The following is a 19,659-nucleotide window of genomic DNA, read 5'->3' as shown; positions in this document are numbered from 1 at the left end:
TGCCTTGTCTTCTAAACGTGGCTGTCCTCTGGTAGTGAGGAAAGATTATAAGCATGACTGTAAAGAAGAATGAAGCTCTCTATGAAAGCTGGAACGCAGTTCAGGCACAGCTCTAAGCTCTTAGTTACAGGGATCAAACTGTTCAGGCCTTAGCAGGAGTTTGTAGCTGAGATATGAAAGGAACTGCATGACATGGCTCAGTGCAGTGGCAGAAGAGCTCACTTGGTCACACAGTGAGGCTCCTTCCATCCTACATGCAGAGAGAGTTGTGACCCAGGAGGTGGGAGGCTGCTCCCAGCACTAGAGGATACTTAAAATCATGTGCCCACAAGAGGACAGCTCTGAATATCTGGCTCTGTGCAGGGTGGGTCTAAGCTTGTCTCAGGTTCGAGGTGTTGACAGGATGTTTCCTCAGTACAGCTTGTCATTAGTAGTTGGTAAGGACACAAATACATCAAACTATGTGCCTAAGAATCATTACTGGAAAGAAATAGGCTACAAGTTAGCCCTGGAGGATCATTATGGAGAATGTAAATAATTTTACATTGCTGCCTATTAATATTTTAGTGCCTGTGTCCCCACATTCAGAGTTATATTATTCTCATTTTTTAGAGCAAATACAATTTAAGAATAAGTTTTTTTCCCCAAGTTAGGTTTTCTCTTTACAAATACAAAACAAAGTTCAAAGACCAAAGAACTACACTGAAGCTTATAATAGGAAAATAAGACTACAAGAGAGTAGAACTGTCTTGCAAAGCTATCAGAAATATTTTGAAGACTAGTTTTTCTAAATCTGTTTTACAGGAATCTTCTTCCTAGTCTCCCATTTTCCAGTATAACTCTCTCCCCTTGTCTCCTACAACCCCTCAAGTCACGGACAGTACATATGTGAAATTTCACAAACCTAAGTTATAAAAATTCTTTGAAAGCAGCCCTGTATATTACAGACTTTTTTGGCTGAGCCATTGCAATGACTAAGCCATGGGAAAAGCCTCCATTGAGCTCTCCTGTAAAGGAAAATGTGGGTGGGGAACCGGGCTTTCGGGGTCGAAGTCATGCAGCTCTTGGGTGGCACCATCGCGAAGAGGAAAGAGGAGGGCCCAGCCCGGCGGGCTCGGCCGGGAGGTTTCTCACGTTTCCTCTTTCCAGCCATCCCTGCGGGGCCGGGGCCGGGCAGTGCGAGAGAGGCTGTCAGTGTTTGACTCAGCGTGCTCCTAAGCCACAAGAGAGCACTGACGTATATAAAAACTTGCTGCTCGCTCTTATCTGATAAGGGGGATATCAAGGAGTTTTCTCCACTGCCTAGACAATAGAGGAAGTCCTCCTTTGTCCCTGCATTTCACTTTCTCTGTCAGCATGGCTTCCTTGATGCAGTTCTTGTGGCCTTACAGCCTCTACCACAAAACAGAAGTCTATACAGCAGCTTTAGAGACCTGATATGCAAACAAAAGTTATCACATTCTCAAATGCCCATTGTTTAATTTCCCATTTACTCCACCAGCTTTAAAACTGATCTCTGATGTAACTGATTTAATTTGGAGTAGTTTAGACAGAGCAATCTCACCTCCCATGATTTTGGTGGAGATCTGCCTCTGCCCCTGTAAGCCCTGAGCTTCTGAAAACACATGGAGAGTTACCCTGTGCATTAACTAAAGTTTTGAAATGGTTCTGAAGTTGTCTGCACCAGCAAAAACCTTCACTGATCTCTTTGCATCAAACACTGCCAAGCACCTCAAGATGTCACAGCTAACAGAGTCCTGTTACACATCCAAGTGGGAAGTTCCCAACCTATCAACCAAATAAAGATGTATAAATGGCTGACAATGCCACCACAACAAACCTACTGTAGCTGAGCTCAAAGAAACTTACCAGAAGAATCCACAGTTGAAATACTGGCAATAAGAAGAAAAAGTAAACATTAGCACCAGCCTGTTTGTTTACCATGAACACTTCCAATCGTCAATCAAAAATTGGATTAGAGGATAAATGAATGTTCATCCACATTACCAGGCAACAACCTATGTAAAAGTTATGGTAAAGAGGAGCAAGGCAAGACTTCTCTTTGTGTAAAGAATACCACTGTTGGAAAAAACCTCTCTGTGTCTAACACCTGCCTGAGGCTGCTGAGAACAAATAAAAAATAATTCTGCAATGCTTGACAGGAATGGGATGGAGGGAGAGAAGATAAAAAGAAGTATTGGTCACCATGTGGCTTCTCAAACCAAAGATGCTGTTGACTTCCTTTAATGAACGCTAGCCATAAATTAACAGACATTTCAAATAAAACTTAATTAGATCCTCTGTACTTCACAGTGCAGCTGTGCTGCTTATCTAAAATTATTTTAAGATTAATCCATAGGGGGGAAGAAAAATCATCACATTACCTTTCCTTCAAGAAATGAAATTTCAGACTATGTGATAGAAGAAAGTATTTTTTCTTACTTGTTTCAGTTCTCATTTTTCAGAATTTCTCTTTTATTGGGTTTTAGTAGCTATCTCTTTCACCAGGAGAGAGTCTGTGTGTGCATGCATGAGACTGAGTGCAGTTATGTGTATTTACACATACACGTTTTAAATTTATTCCTTTAGGCTATTCATTTTCTGAATGGTGAAAAATTACTTGAGCACATAAACAGCATAGAGTAAATAATAATTTGCACATAGAAAAGAAACATGCCAGAGCATGTTAGATAGAGCTGTCACCAGCTTAAACACTCATTTTTAAATGAACAATGAACAAGTGACCCAGCCTGGCATCCCAAATTCACCCACCAGACAGATTTATACAGGGAATTTTATACCATGTCAGAATACTATACAGTTTACCAGACATCCAACTGCAGTCCAAATTCTGTGTAGATTTTGTAAAGCATCCCCAAAGCCATCTGGAATCTTCAGATTTCCAAAAGAAAATATTTAATTTGACAGATACATGACCATCTTTTTATTCATCACAACTGAAGGTGCCCAAGTGACTTTAACTGCTCTCTACTAATTCCACATAGGAACCCTTCAGTGCCATTGATAGTAATTAAATAATGATAATATAAAAAAGTAATTTAAAGCTGGCTTTCTTCTCTTTGTGATGAAATATCAAGATCAGGGATTTTAAAATTAACTGATTCCTAGAGATGGAAGTCCAGTAAGTCCCTAGTGCCTGCACAGACTTTTGTTTGGACTTCAAACATTCTTCTACATTCCGAAGGAAATTCTCAGCTGCTGAAGGATGTAACTGAATGTGTTTAGGTGCCACAAGCATTGAATCCCTGCCACAAGCAATAGTGTCCCTTGGGACTGGCACACCAGGATTTAGTCCCTGCCCTTCCAGTACTGGACCCTCTTGGTCACGGCTGTGCTCCAGGGATTCATCTCTCCCAGGACAAGGTATCTCCCTGCAACCTTCACTCCCAGTGGACATGCCCTCCACAATGCTGTTCATGTATCTGCTACTGGTTCCAAGCAAATACAAAGCAAGTTTCAGCTGGTTTAAATGCTAAGATGAGCTTTTACTCACAGCTCTAACACAATCCAAGCTGAGAATGAAAAAGCCACAGTTCATATATGTCAGGAGGAAATAGCTGACAAACACTCCTTGGAGCCATAAAGTGAGATAAATAAATTTAAATTTTGAAAGAAGTCCTGTCATATTTCTCCAGAACAGTACAGAAGAGCTGTAGATGGACTGAAGAGATTCATTGCTGTATGACACAGGAAAAAAAATGCAGAATCTTTGTTTACTTAGGCCTGTGGTTTCTAAGTACTAACTTTTTAGTACGTTCATTTCTTGACTCAAAGTGAAAATGGGAATTCACCCTTTTCTCTTTTTTCCTGCCCAATGTGCAGATGGGGCACATTTTCTTTCACTCCATCCATCCCTGCCCCCCCACGCACAAGCCTGCATACATGCACCTAGCCAGTGGAAAAGAAAAAAGGGTTACTCATTAATCCATTCTACAAAGCTTTCCAAACTGAAATGGGTGGGTTCTCCATCTCCAGCAGGGAGCAATATATAGGTAGGTGCAGAGTTTACCTGAGCACAGCTCAAACTGGAGTGTTACACTTGAACAGCACAGCTTTGCTCCTGGCACATTTTAAAACTCATCAGGATGAAGAGGATGATTATTTTCTGCATGCTTTTCTTCTGCTCCACTATGATGCTGACTGCAGCTTCACCCAGAACATTAAAATACAAACAGATTAAAAAGAAAATTGAAGACTTACAAACAATGGTGAAAGATAAGGTAAGTGATGGCATTTGTCATAATACTGAAATTACTTCCAAGCACTGGACATTGCTTAGTATGTATCTTATGAGAGACATCACTTTCAAATATTAAAAATTTTCTAACTTAGATTTATTTGTTTTATTTTAGGATGCTGAATTGCTGCATACACCAGAAAACTTTGTGGTGAGGCTGCTTTAAAATTTTTTTCAAAATTATATAATTTTGATTTTGTGCTGGTTTATTCCATTGACAAATGGGACAATGTCTTGTTCTTCACATCTCTGACCTAGTACTCTTAATGCAAGCTAGACTGAGTAAGAAAATACTTTCTAAAAGTTCTTTTCTGGATATTTATTAGCAGAAGTGTTTCTATTTTGGCATTGGAATTACTATTTTGCTTTTTTATGTGTATCATAACCCACCAACAGATCCAGAGTTGCACAGATTCCATTTAATTAACAAATAGTGCTAAGAGTGAGGATTCAGATGATACCCAGCCAAGCAGCAGTGCTTTTGGGGATGCAGGTATTTGGAGTGGAAGTGCCTCCAGCTGCCATGAGCTCCAGCATGGCTGAGCTGCCCCCCTTGCCCCCCACTGCAGCCAAATGGCAAGAGTGGCACTGCAAGGCCATGTCAACGGGTTCCTCCTCTCATGTGCACTCACACTGCTCTGAGTCTGTTCGTGCAGGGACTGTGCTACCAACAGGAAGACAAAACTGCACCTGCCAATATTTTCTTCAGATTATAACCAGGTAAAAATTGGGGAGCACAAGGGCAGCTCCCTGTGAACCCTTTTTTAATACAGATACATATTTACACATTATTTAGTGCTGATATTTTGCATCTTCCAAGGTTAAGATCTTATATACAGTGAGTCACCAGGTTTGTGCACTCTCAAAAGTGGTAGGATGCAGGATGTACTGTGAATTTAAATGCTCATCATAGTAAAATCACATCTTAAAAATTTAGAGGGTAAATGCATGCTGCTTTGATAATCCCTCAACATGCAACTGAGATGTAGAGCAACCTGTGACTACCTAATATTATACTTGTGTTATCAGCTGTCTTAAATTTTTGAGCCCTATCTTGTAGCACAATTTTGATTGACATGGAAAAGCCATCACTATGCACTACTATGCTGTAAAAGCTGCAGACATTCTTAAAAATTTATCTACTCAGGATTCTAAAGTCCCTTGCAAGCAGCTACAAGAAGAAAGGAAAAAAACTCACCTCATTTCACACAGGTTTTGGTTAGCCTCTTCCTAGGCTTTACAGCTCGGTGCATGTTTAACTTGCCAAAAAATATACAAAAGCATGACCAAACTAGATGCATTCCTTTGAAGCGCTAGAAACAACTTCAGTGCACAAACTCATTGCTGGGCTTTTTCCACTAAAACTCTTTCTAACCTGAGGTGTCAAAGTGAAAAGGAGGAGATTATTAGTTGTCATTTTAATCCAGCGTTTGCCGCTGCCTCTGAAACTAAGCAAATACAACAACTACTGACTAATTGCTTAATGAGGTTGTTGGGGTTTTTTTCTTAAGAAAAGTCATGCTCGGCTCAGGAAGGAAAACAACAGCTCACTTGCAGCTTAGGGCTTTGCTGCCTGATTCTGGGAGGTCCTAAGTGCCTCCTCTGAATACTAGAGAAGACAGAGAATTCTCATATTTAGAAGGTATTGATACGGGTTCAGCTTCTAATGTAAAACATGTAAAACAACATTAGTGGGCTAATAGTAATTATCACCAGCAACCAAATCAACAAACTTCTCATCCTACAGGGTGACTGAATATGTAACACAGTGTGCTAAAGTGGCACTCAGTGATTAGGTGCCATCACAGCCTAGTGAAACTCAATTTAATAAAAAGTTGCTCACAGAACTGTATTTCAAATACCAAAATATTTGATTTTTTTTTATTATAACCTGCTCATTGCAGATATGCATTTGGTCTTCAATATTCAATATTCAATCACCTATTATAACATTTAGAATTAGGTGGTTTATCCTGATCTATTTTGGCTTCCTTGAGGTTCCTTTGTGTGTACTGTTAGCCCCTATTCATTCCCACATAATTTCCTTGTACCCTCAACAATGGAGTATTCTTTCCTTTGAATAGAGAGAGATTAGAGGACGTCAATTGAAGGGAAGCCAGCAGTGTTAAAAAGTGAAAAAGCAGTGTTAAGGCTGAGGTAATTCCAGCCTGGAGGGCAAATGAGCTCTCCTGCTAGTGACTGGCAGTGCAGCTGAAGTGACACTGAGTGACAAGATGCTGAAGTGCCCTGGATCTGTATCTCACCCCGCTGATCGCTAATTCCGGAAGCAAGGGCTCTACAGGCTCATCTGTAAAGCCAGTTTGAGTCAGATGCAGAGTGCTGCTGCCAAGTGCCACTGATAGAAATATTTTACACATTTCTAGCTCCCTTCAGACATTTCCAGTGGTGTGTGCTCCTTCATGCCTCATCCCCAAAGTGCTTAGCCCATGACAACCCACCAGGCCCCACAATCCTTGTGGTGCCCTGCTCGTTGGCTGCTGCAGCTATAAGTGACAGCTCAGCAAAACAGAAAAGGCAGCACAGATGAGAAATGCTGGTTTCTCAGCTCAGCACGGATGAGACCAAAAACGTTTTCAGTTTCAGCTGGAAAATCGATCTCTTTAAAAGACAAGTAGTGGTTTTTTTCCAGTAAGCAAGGCCGGTTACGGTAAGGATGCTTGAAACAACCATAAACGTGTGGTTTTTAAGGAAAATAAAATGTTTTATCTGACCAACACAGAATGTTGCTATAAAAATTTGCTATAAGCAACATCCATGAAAGCTGCCTTGTCCTTGCCCAAGCAGCAAACTGCAGTGACAACTCATAAGGCAGATGAGACTCAGCTTGGGTAGCAGTAGGTATGCAAACAAGGATGGCTTTGGAGCCTAATACGTGTAATCAGCAGCTTCCTTCTTTGGAAAACAGAAAGCAACTTAAATTGGCTGCAGTAAACATCGCTTTCCTTTCTCTGTTGACTGTTAGATTAGTTTTGGGGATAGTTTCTGTATCATTTCTGATGCTATCACATAACATTTTAATAGTATTTCAAAACACGCAGTTCTTCGTCAATTCTAATTATTAACCCAGCGCTATTAGAAAAGGCACCAAAATGAGGAAGAAAAAAATATATTCCCACATAGTAATTTTTTTAAAATAAAATGCTCGTGCTTTAGCAGGTGAAAACCTACTGCATGTAACTGATCTACTCTTCAGGACTGCTTTCTTTCAAATGCTGTCATGATTAATAGCCAAGTGGACATTTATTTCATTAGGAAATACTGAAGTAATTATGCAAGAAGAGCCAAAGTAAAGCCTCAACATCACCTGCACATCAAAAACTAATTTAAAAAAATAAAAAAGGTACAGCTGAATATTCTCAGTTAATACCCTGGATACTTTCTTCTGCACATGGACCACAATCTAACATGAGCAGGAAAAACAGCTGCAGCAACACTGGTTTTAACCAGTTCCTTCTTCTCCTGCCCTAGGAGGGATGCCTGTCCACAGCTGTGACCTGCTTCAAGAAGGGCGTCCAGAAATTACAACCAGCGAGCAGCCAAGATAAGGTGGCGTTCCACAAAGCCATTAGAATTGTGAACAAACTTACCTACAGAGACTCTGGAGAGGTAGGGTTTCCTCGCAGCGCTCATATTAATAATAATGCTCCTTATTTTCTATAGCAGCTGCCCCCTGCAATGGGGGAATTGTAGAAAGCAAGTCTGTTAGGAACAGTAATCTGCCTTTCATTACTTTGAAAATCAAAAAGTCCAATTTTTGAATTTTTGGGAAAAGCGTTCCCTGTGACCATAAAAATTCACATACATGTACTTGGCAACCACACAATGTGCTGGCAGAGGGACGGGGATCACTGCAAAAAAAGTGAATGAAAGGTGTCATTATTAAATTCCTTCCCTTTTGGAAGAGCTTGTATCAAAGCTTTTCCAGCTAGAAAAGGCATTGATTACAACCCTCTGGATTTTTCAGTGAGAAAGCTTGAGGATTGATTAGGGATTGTGATGTGCTGTTTAGAAGTGCCATGATTCTCTTTATCTTCCAGCACTGTGAGTCTTATGAGACGAAAACATGTGAATCTTATGAGAAGAAAAGCCCCAAAGAATTTTTGAAGAGCTTTGAAAATCTTATGCAAATGGTAAGCAAAATTCATTCCTCCTGGATGCTTTCTGACATTTTGCAAATCATTACAGATATCCTTAGTTTACATCCTTACTGACAATGTCTTGTTTTTACAGCTTTACAAGAACTGATCTAGGACACACCACAGCTGAAGGCTACTGAAAATCTATTTTTTAAAGCAGACACTATGTTATATTTAAGACATGAAAAATGTAAATACTTCCCAGTGCTATTATGATGTGCTCTCTGTGTGTGGTAAGTGAAAGCTTCTCCCAAAATATTAAGGAGTCTTATTTGGCTGGGGATTTATAAGATGGGTGCTATTTTGCAACTGATTCTAGCCCCACCTTACAGGGAAAAATAAATTCTAATTTCACAAAAACTGGCTCTCGTAAGGGACTTAACTGTCCCCCTTCTGCTAAACTAGAAATACATGACATGGTTCCTTTTGTATTTTTACTTTGACCTTAACTGAATCCCATGCAGAGATTTCTGCACATTTTTAAAGAAAATTAACAGAAAAATTATCAGGGGCTTTGAAGCCTCAAAGCAATCTGCTTGGGCTGACTTCCTTATTTACAATAATACCACACACAGAGCTTTATTTATAAGTTCTGAGACTGCATTTTAGCTAACTATGGAAAAATGTCCTACATTTAACTGCCTTGTCAATACTGGAAAAAACATTTACAAATCATACTGTATGGCTGTGATTAACATCTTGAAGCTAATGGCACATTTGCCATGGGATTCAATAGGGAGAGGTGTAACCCACATGCTCTAAGTTGAGATACAGGATTCTGAGAGGAAATCCTGTTTCAGAAAATGAAATTTTGTCTACACTGCCCCAGCTTAACATGACAGATAGAGCAGAGGCATGACAGGCTGGTACAACCAGCCACTGCAAAATGTCCAATAAATACAGTCATTGATGCTCAGTCAGAGTGAAACAGCTCAAATGCATACTGCTCTTTCTCAGAGGACAACATGTACCCTCATAGTAATGTACCATTAACACTACTCATTCTCCCTCCTCCTGATTAATTTTTACAGTTTGTTATTTGCCATTTTTTCTTTAAAAATCTGCCAAGTTTTTTGTTCTGTGGAAACCTTCCTGTCCAGCTCCTGAAATCCTGAACATTTCTGTGGAACTATGGCTAGAGATATAATTTTTTTTTTTTTTTAATGAAAGTGAGTATCACGGCACTTAAAACTAGTTTTGATAGCTTAATTCTATACCACCATATTCTGCTTGCAAGGATTCTGAACCTCTGGGTTCTTCCATCTGAGCAGTAACTGCTAATTTGCCCCAAACAGATATTAACCCCACATGAGGAAACTGATCTTGGAAAAGGGCATAATGCCTTCCAGTAAAAATTAATCTTTCATCTAATTTTCTCTCTACTTAGTAGAAATGTGGTAGAGAGAGGAAACTGGAAAACTGCATCTAGTGTTAGAATGGAAACTGACAAGCTTAGTTACCTCCAAAAATAATGCGGTAGTATTAAAAATATTTCCATTCCTACCAATGTCATCTGCCTAAAGGAAATTAATACAAAAAGTTTTGCTGCCTCCACAATTTTACTGTCCTGAAACATGAACCTCCTCAAAAATGTACATCAGAAAGAGGAAGGAAGATCCTCAGGGCACAGCAAACCAAGTGAACTCTCCTTGTTTCTGGTGATGGTCATTCTCATTTAGAACATCTTTTTCTTCTCTTTCCCTTTTCTGTTTCAAAACTTGCTTTTCCTCTGTGTAATGTTCTATCTTATACCTCAATGTTTCCACATTACTGCATCAAAATTAACATTCTAAAAAAGAACTACCACTCATATGTAAGTAATCAAAGTACTGAGTTTAAATGATGTTCTTCCTGCACCTTCTATCCCCATTTCTCTGACTCACCTACCCATGAAGTCCCTTCATCACCAATCAGTGAGCACTATGCATTGCAAAGCTGCTGCTGCTGCAACTGCAACAGATTTAAAGTCTGGGTAAAATTTCATTCCAGATTTGGATAAAAGCAACTGGGGAAACACTGCAGCATGTCCTGCAGTTGCAGCATACCTGCTGATGTTTCTACATTTGTATTTTTATGGAGGGGTTTTAATGGAATGCCTTTATCATGAATCAAGTGCATTTTTATGAGTCCTAGAAGGACAACCAATAAACCAGCACTTTTGATGCAGCTCTGTGGAATATTTGCATGTGCAGGGTTTTGGAGAAAGAGCTTTATTTTTGTTCAAAGAATACAGTATGTATTTCTTTATCTGTAAATGTCTTTTCCAGTAACTTGCTAAGTGCATTGAAATCATTGTTCTAAAAGAGCCTGTTAAAATCCTTGTTGTGCATAGCAAATGGGATTAGCATGCCCTGACAAGCACAACATTGTCTATTACATATTTATTAGCAATCATTACAAAGCACTGAGAAGCAACTTTTGTACCTGAGATGGACATTTTATGAATGAAAAGCAATGCCCTACAGGAATGTCATAAGCTAACTAGGTAATCCTGCCTACACTGCAGCAATGCCTGGGTTTTGTCCAAGAGGCAGCATGTAACGCAGCAAGTAATGCACCTACTTCTGTTTAGTGACTTGCTTCACTGGTTTTAACTATGGATTTTATTACACCAAACATAGTGCTAAAGCTTATTTTTCTTGTTTTAAACACAATATACTTGTTTATTAATTGAGGTTATTTCTTGTACCTGCAGAACAACTTAATTTAAAATGCTCACTTGTAGTATTCAAAAAACTAGTGAGAAACTGCAACAAATGTAACTTTAGAGGGTTAAGTGCTCAGAGATCTTGCTGAAAACTGAAATTATTGAACAAGCCAGTCCAGCTACATATGGAGAATATTAATGACAAAATTAGCACAGGTGATTTTGGCCAACACCACATCCCTGGGCAGTGTCAGCACAATCACTGTGGGATACTGTGCACTTAAAATATGCATTGATTTACAAGATGTGAGACTTGGATTTGCCAAAAGTGATCAAAGACTGAGTGTATTATTCAGGGTGTGCTATTTGAAGAACAGGATGAATGAAGCACAGGAAATCTGTGCAGGACAAACCAGTGTTCGAGAAGACATCATCTTGTTCTGCAACAGCGTTCTCAGAAGCAAAAATGAAGATGCCCCAGGAGGAACTTTTGACCTTAGGAAGGACCAGACACCACAAATATAAATGGGTACACCCTCTAGACTTATTTCTTTTCATGAGATGAACTCTGTACTAAGTGCACTCTGCAGAAACAATGTGTGTTTCGTTAACAGAGTACATCATGTAAGCCATAAAAGCTCATTACCTCCCAGGGAGGCTTTATAATATATTTATGATTTTGATCATAGGTGCCCTTTGTAGGCACTTCGAGATCTGTTTTAGCATGGTATATACAATTTTGTATAATATTTACTTTTCCTGAGAGGATTTTTTATTTTTATACCAACTGATTAATCTAATTTAATTATTTATTGCATTTCTGTAAAGGGAATGTTCATACTAAGGACTATGTGGTCTGATTAATTTATATGCCTGTGATAGTAAACAATTTTAGCTACTACCATTTTCTCTTGTTCTTTTCTTCCAAAAAGTATTTTTGTAGTTATCTGTGCGAGAACTATTCCCTGTGGGTTTTCCAGCCACCTGTTTCACAGACATGGTTTGGAGTGGGGTAAATTGTTCCTGAGCATTTCTGCATCTCACTGAGAGAGATGAGTCAGACTTGACTAACAGCTAATTCTGGATGAATCCCAGCATATGTGATTGCTGCTGTTTTCTTGTGTGCAAAGTCAGAAGGGATCCCTCCATCTAGTGGGTAAAATCCACAGGGAATAAATCTCACAACAAATAGGTAACTACAAAACTTCCCTACAGTGTTCTCTGCTTTGCACTCGTGCTGATGACCCATGTTGTAACAGGAGCAAAGGTGAAAGAGGACATTTCCTACTCAAACATCTTTGCCCAAGCTGCTCATCTCCATTGCTGTACTGCCACCTTTTGATGGCAGTTTGGAAATTCAGAGCAGTTCCAGACACAAAACGGGCAAGCTGAGTATCACTGTCATGACAGTGAGCTTTGAGATACACCACAGACATAACAACTAAGTTCTCCACTTCCCATTTAGGTTTCCCTTTTCCTCTTCACACTGCTGAAGGTCCAATGGTGTTACTGTTGTAACATCATGAAGACCATGTTCAAAAACTTCCCTTACCACACCAGTCAGGCTCTTCAGCTGCTCCTTTCCCTTTGTAAGAAGATGTACAAATGGATGCTGTGTCCATTGTCCCTTCATTAAGTGTCCAACAACTTACCAGGACATCTCCTGCTCTTTTTAGACTCTTTGTAAACAATCTTCTTACCTGTTTCCATTCTTTTTAAGATGACATTATTAAACTTCACTGCCCACCCCTGGTTTTCCATCTTCCTCCCATCCTAATTCCCAACACTTGTTTTCCCAATCCCAGTTCATTTTCTTCCTCCTGTTACACTTCCTCCAGCTTCCTTACTATTATCAGGGAATTTTCAGACACACAGATGGTGCAAGATCATCAGCTGCACAATTCCATTAAAATGGAAAAAGAGCTGAACATAATGCTAGTGGTCCACATAAAGTTTAATTCCTTACCATCCACAGAACATCCTGACAACAAAGAAGTCAGAAAGATTTTCCCTTCTAAGCCAAAGTATTGAGGGAAGCACTCATAAACCAACTGTAGCAGGAAACACAGTAAGTTTCATATCAAGCTTATCACAACAGATCAGACAAACACCATGATAGAGCAGGTCTCTCCATTCTCCCTTAAATCCTTAAAAAACGTAGAGACAATGAATGACAGAGGGGTCAAGGCCAGTGCCAGCTGACATGAAGACAGTATCTGCAGGGGGTGAAACACAGAAGTGTTTGAGGTTGGCACCCCAAATCCAGCATTTCATCAAACCGAGAAGCAGCTCCAGGTTTATGAATGGCAAGGAAATGCAGCGGTGTAGAGAGCAGATCATTGCACAAGAGGGCAGCAGGCAGCTGAGAAAGGAAAGGAGATCTTCACTCTCCTCCTTCTCCTCCTGACCCCGCCCAGCTCTTAACAAATGAATCTACGAATCCTCAAATGTGGCCAAATACAGTCCAAAAAGGGGACTTAATTAAAAATGCTCCCATTTCTGTGTTCTCTTTTACAGGCACATTTCAAATGCTGCCTACTTAATAATTCCTACTTCTTTCTATATTCTATTCTTTCCCAAACACTTTACTCCTCATTCATTTCATTCCTCCCTTCTACCCTCCATCTCTCCTTTATTAGTTATGCCTGACATTTACAACTCTTGCATTAACACCAGACAGGACAAAGCACTTGAAAATCTTGCCACTGTACCTCAGAGGTACCACTAGAAAAAGTATCACCTAAAAACAAAGATTAAGAAAAAAAATAAATAAATTACAGGATGTGTGCTATTCCTGGGAGATTTACACTTCCCTTCAGCATGGAGCATTTAGCCCATTTCTAAACTGCTAACCCAGTACCTGCAGATGAACAGTTCCAAGCACTCCTTATGGACTTACTGCCTCTCCCTTCAGGTGTCCCACCCCCTGTAAGACAGCTGCTACACTCTGCTGCCCCCTGTTTTACTTTTATTAATTAATTTCCTGGCTTACACCCTGCAAAGAGCTGAACAAACACCAGGTAACATGTGGAATGCAGCAGGTGCAGCTGGAAGTGGTGGGAAAGGTGTAGTACAAATTCCCACACACCTCAGCTGGCACTAAGAATTTTTTATGGCACTGAAGAACAGAATACTGGGAACCTACTGCCTCAAGCTCCTTTTCCACCTGTTGCATGGGGCAGGGTTGGCTTAAACCATTCCCACTTCTTCCCCCTACCAGTCCCCAACAGCTGCATTTTTGGGAGGAGAGGGTGAGGTGACAAATTATATTTGCTCTGGGTCAGTTCTCTGACCCAGACACTGCCTTTTAAAACATGCCCTCATGAAGTGTAAGTGTTCTGCATCAGAAGACTTCCCTTAAAAAGATGTTGTTGTACAAGGCAAACTCAGAAGCAGACTGAGTTGGGAATTTTTCAGCGCAAGTTCTTCCACTGGAGGATGACAATTTTTTGAAACTTTACAACTTTTACTGCAACAGTCTGATAAAACTTTGAGCAAAAACCTTTTCTCAGGTCCAGGATGGAATTTTTTTTTATAAACAGAAGCATGTAAACAAGAGCAGAGAAGAATGCAGGGTTTTGGGATAGGAAGTAATTGCTGGAGTTAGGCTCCAAACCCTGCTGTACTTTATTTGGCTTCTCCATGGTGACACACTCCAGCAAGGTGCCAGAGGAGGTGCCTACTCCACAGGCTACTGATGGCTGTGGATCAGTCTCACACTTGCTTGAGTGCTTTTTTATTATAAAAGCTGAGAGTTCTCAACATCATTTCAGAGTGACACAGAGGGGAATAAAGGCCAAAAATGGACAAGTGACACTTCTGTGAGATGGGGAAATATTTTCTAGCTAGTTCTATGTGGTTCTCATGTGATTTGTCTCAGTGTTTGAGACAATTCTCCAGCAAATTTCCCAGTCTGACACATATGCCTTTTTTAGGCTTTAAGAACAACTCAGTGGGCAGCAGAGCAATAAAGGTCAGATGAAGAGCAGCAGAGGTACACAGCAAACAGTAAATCCCTCTGTGGAATGAAAGAAACCGCAGGTTGACAAGTCACTGGGAGAACAAAGTTGGATAGTAATCTCATTTAAAACTTCTCCCTCAGTGAAAGTTTCTGTATGAGTACTGATCCATCAATAACCCATTTTGCAATCAAAAGCACCCAGGGTACTTTCCCAGGCCCCACAGATCTCCTTATTTTCCATCAAGACAAGGCACCAACACTACAAGTTCAGTCCAGTGAAACTGCTCTGTACCAACAATCAGATATCAGCAGTCACATGGCTTTGGATAATCCATGCTCAGTTTTTCAGGTAGGGAACAATGATTCATATCTTAAAAGATATGACAAACATATTTTCAACTCTCTAAGTGTAAGACAGATACGTAGTCCCATACATTTGTAAAATACTATTTTCTAATTGTCATCATAAATGCGATTAAAATTTCAGTTCTTTTTGTTGCTCTGTTTGAATGTTGCTTATATATAAAAAACTATTCTGACAGCATCCAGCTGAAAACTGGCCATGTTGATGGGCTCTAGCACATAACCTTAATAGGCGTCTGAGAGTGATTACAGCTCAGAGTTTTGATAGCCAAAATCATACTAGAAGCGGCCCACCTTTTTTATTATTATTTACACAGATTTCATTTGGTTTAGCTGCTTTGCAAAATAAAAATGGAACCAGCTGCCCCGTCACTCTATACTTATCTCTTATTTCACACAGCATGGGTTTCAATTGCCAGCTTATCCTGCAAGACTGAAATGGTGGGAACAGGTTCTCTTCAGTGAAAGCAGAGGGATGTGAGCTCAGAGAGAACACAGACTACACCTGGTACCTGATGCACAGCCACAGGCAGCGGCTGGAGGAGGAGGCACCAGCAGATGGGGCCTCACCACAGGTCCTGTGTCACCTCCTGGGGTTTCCTGAGAGCCGAGCACTGGCCCAGCCCCAGCAGAAATGGCTTCTTCCTCTGCACAGCTCTCTGCACGCTGCTCACAGCACCCAGTGTCCCTGAAAGTCTGGAGGAGATCGTTTCAGTTCCCATCATTATCAATTTCCAAAGTACCAATTCATCTAATTTTAAAAAATACTTGTATTAAAAAAAAAAACTATCACAGGGAAAGCTTACAAACAGCAAAGCTCTTTTACAAGAAATCCTTCAGAGAATATGACTAATGCACCTGTACTTTTTAAATATAATAAAACATTGAGTCAAGGCCAACTCATACTCTTCCTTTTTTTTTTTCTTTTGTTGTTTTGTCCTTACAACCTTTCAATCATTTTCTGTTTGGAAAAAACAGCAACTTAGTTTCTGAACACAATGTAAAAGTCCTTTCACTTCTACTTAGAATTCAGGATTCTCACAAGTGCTGCAGTGCAAGAGGCCCCACACAATCCTTTTATCTATAGTAGCAAAGGAAATACTTTTTCACTTTCACGGCACTGCATAGTAGGTCTGGAGTTTTCCCAAATACAATGATCTTGAACTTGCTGTTCATTGGTTTGGTTTTTTCCTGCCTCTGCTTCTACTGATTTGCTAAAAATGTCCAGGCACACACAGATCTAAAATTTGTGTCAAAATTCTACATGTGGAAAACTACTACTAATTGTCCAGTTAACACTGATATGCAGGAGTTGGCAATTATTACAGAATATAAAGAAGAAGAAATTCCATTTACAGCACAAACTTCAGAAAACATTAGTATTGGAGTTGTCCAAGAGTGAACACAACTCCTTTTTTAACACTGGCTAAGCTACATGGCTACAGGACTGGTTGATATACCTCCTTATCAGCTGTTTGGCAAATGCACAAAAAATGATTATTTCTTTTCACATACATATTTTCCAGTTTACATATTAAATTAGGTGCCTTAAATTATTTTAATTAATTATTTTTTATTATTTAATTATTTTAATTTCCCATAAATATACTAATAATCCTTGGGGGTAAAATGAGTGACAAAATGAACACATGTACATCTGTAGAGTTATTAACAATGCTTCTGCTAATATTTCTGCTGAATATTTGTGCTTCCTGTTTAACATCAGAAATTCCTCTCCCACACACTGTGTTTTTTCCTTGGGCACTTAAGTGGAACCTTTTGACATTTTTGTTTAGCCACACATAGCTATGAATTCTGGAGGCAGTAATAATACTGCTCTATGGAATAGATCATAAAATCCAAAATGTGTCAGAAAATATTCCCCTGGTTTTTTTTGAATGTAGAACCTAAATATATAGATTTTCATAGATACCAGACAAAGAGCAACTTGTAAAATTTTACATGGATATAGAAACCAGCATAAAGGAAAAAAATAATTTAGCCACATGGCAATGCAGGAGTAAATTGGAATAAAGTAATAAAATTACTTTTGGAATGGAGAGATGCTCTGGAGATGAGAGTGTTTTTTCAGAACTACATGTCATCATTCCTACTATTATTAAGCCAAAGTGCATTATTTTATCACCAATTCCATTGGGGGGAAAAAATGAGCCAAAATCAGGACACAGACGTATAAGGTAAGTGTTCCAAAGCTGTACATCAAAATGAAGAAATTCATCAATGCAAATCAGTTCTTGGTTTCTGTGAGATCAGGATTAACAGTGGATTATTCAGAAGGAGGCACCAAGTTCCTGCAAAATGCAGCAGTGAGATTTCACTCTCATTTACTCATGAAGATTAAAGCAGAGTCAGCACCTTCCCCAGGCATGGGGGAGGCAGTGTCATGGAATGACAACATGGGAGCCTCTGAACCACAGCCCTGCTGAAGGTCACACTTTACCATTTACCTTGTAGGTAATCCTACAAAAACCCATCAAGACTGGGCAGAAAGGAAGAAATTAATATGCAGTCATCTAGGAGAACAAGAAGAATTAAGATTCTATAACCCAGCTAAAAAACCAGGAGAGGGAAAACCCTGAATTACCACAAGCAAGGATCTACTACACAGCACAGGGGGAAACCCCTATGTTCTACCTATGAATCACATTCATTAATAATGAAATTATAACCAAAACCACAAGAGGTACTCTGTATCCTAACTTTTTTTTTTGTTAAAAATATAGGAAATAAGGTCAGAATTGCTACTGTTTCTCGTGCTGTAAGAGAAATCTGTCTCAATCGCACAGGCTTTGCACATTTAGATTGTGAGACACTGGGAGATCAGTTTTGGAAGATAAAATTTGCAATAGTAAGTATTTGAAATTAAGCAAAATTTAGATAGATGTTTAAGTCAAGGTACACGGAGTCACAGAATGTTTTGGGTTGGAAGGCACTTAAAGATCAACCAGTTTCAACCCCCATGCCATGGATAGGAACACCTTCCACCAGACCAGGTTGCTGAAAGGATAATAAATGTGGAAAAAAACAAACAAAAACCCCCCAAAAACTTCCCTTGTACTAGAGCTACCTTCATTACACACCACCCATATGCATATCCACTCTCTAAAAAGCTTCCTGAAATGGTAGCCAATGAATAGCATGAGATAAGTCATGATCTCATTTCACAAACAAATGCACTCAGTCTTAAGTGCTGAAAGATTCAAGCTGGGAAAACTGTTAATCCTGATCTCACAGAAACCAAGAACCAGCTAAAATCTGATCTAAATTTCTACTATATGCCATTTCTACATTTTCTCTACCCTATGCTTTATCAACTACAATTTCTCAGCATAACTGGGCTCTTCCATGAATCTAGCAACATAGCCCAAGGCTAGGCTTAAAAAGGGGAAAGGCAGGGAACTCTTCCTAAATTTTTAATCCTCAATCAGTCTTTTCTGAAGAGTGACATTTTTTGGTTTGGGAGTAAATGCAAACAAACAAACAATCTACCATAACCTTTTGTACCGATGTCACAACATGCCTCAGGAAAATCTGTACATCTCTTACTACTCTGTTCTCCACAGCAGCTGAGTCCTTTTCCAAGTAAATCCATATCACAATTGTTCCAACATGATTTTGATCACTTCTGGTTACTTCTGATGTTTTTGGCAGAAGTAGCAACTTCGCTATTACACCTTCAAAAATGGAAGAGAAGAGGTGTAGTAGGACTCAATAAAACTCAGTGGTTCATTTTCACACCTCCAAAATAAATAGGAAGTGGATTCTTGGATTTAAAAAGTCAGAAAATCTTCTTGCCATGCTTAGGTGTTGGCATCCTAAGAAGTGACATCTTCCCAAAACTCCTTCCTTCTATCCATTAGATATTCTTCTTGGCTCTACTTTTTGTTTTAGGAAGTTGGTCAGTTAATTCAGCAGTAAATCTTCTTCTTTTCTTAAATTCTTCTTATTTTTAAGAAGTTTTAATGTCTAAAATAATCACTTGGTATCATCTCCCCTTTACAAAGGGTATTATAATGACTTGCCTCTGCCATCAGGGGAAGTAGTTTTCAGCCATTAAGTGTTTTACCAATTAAAAATTCCAAAACAAAAAAACATCTCACCAGAAATGGAAAAAAGATCACCAAAACCACATATAATTCTACTAATAAGCTTCAGTTTTCAGATGCTCATGCTAACGATGGCTAATTTGTATACTCCATAACCAGTTATTCCATCCTGACAGGATCAAGAAGAACTATCAGCATTAAATCTC

The 19,659-nt window shown here is 39.4% G+C and overlaps 1 protein-coding gene across 1 annotated transcript; it reads left to right on the top strand.

Annotated features, from left to right (window-relative positions):
• Window positions 1-4,106: 4,106 nt before the first annotated feature.
• Window positions 4,107-8,570, top strand: IL21 (interleukin 21). The gene is given in 5 exon segments (XM_058804319.1): window positions 4,107-4,241; window positions 4,374-4,409; window positions 7,748-7,885; window positions 8,317-8,419; window positions 8,533-8,570. Coding segments are annotated over 5 exon segments (450 nt in total).
• The last annotated feature ends 11,089 nt before the right edge of the window (window positions 8,571-19,659 follow it).

Source organism: Ammospiza caudacuta, chromosome 4 (genome assembly GCF_027887145.1).
Source record: "Ammospiza caudacuta isolate bAmmCau1 chromosome 4, bAmmCau1.pri, whole genome shotgun sequence".
NCBI lineage: Eukaryota > Metazoa > Chordata > Aves > Passeriformes > Passerellidae > Ammospiza > Ammospiza caudacuta.
Note: the sequence above shows the minus strand (reverse complement) of the source record. Positions and strands in the feature narration are given on the sequence as shown.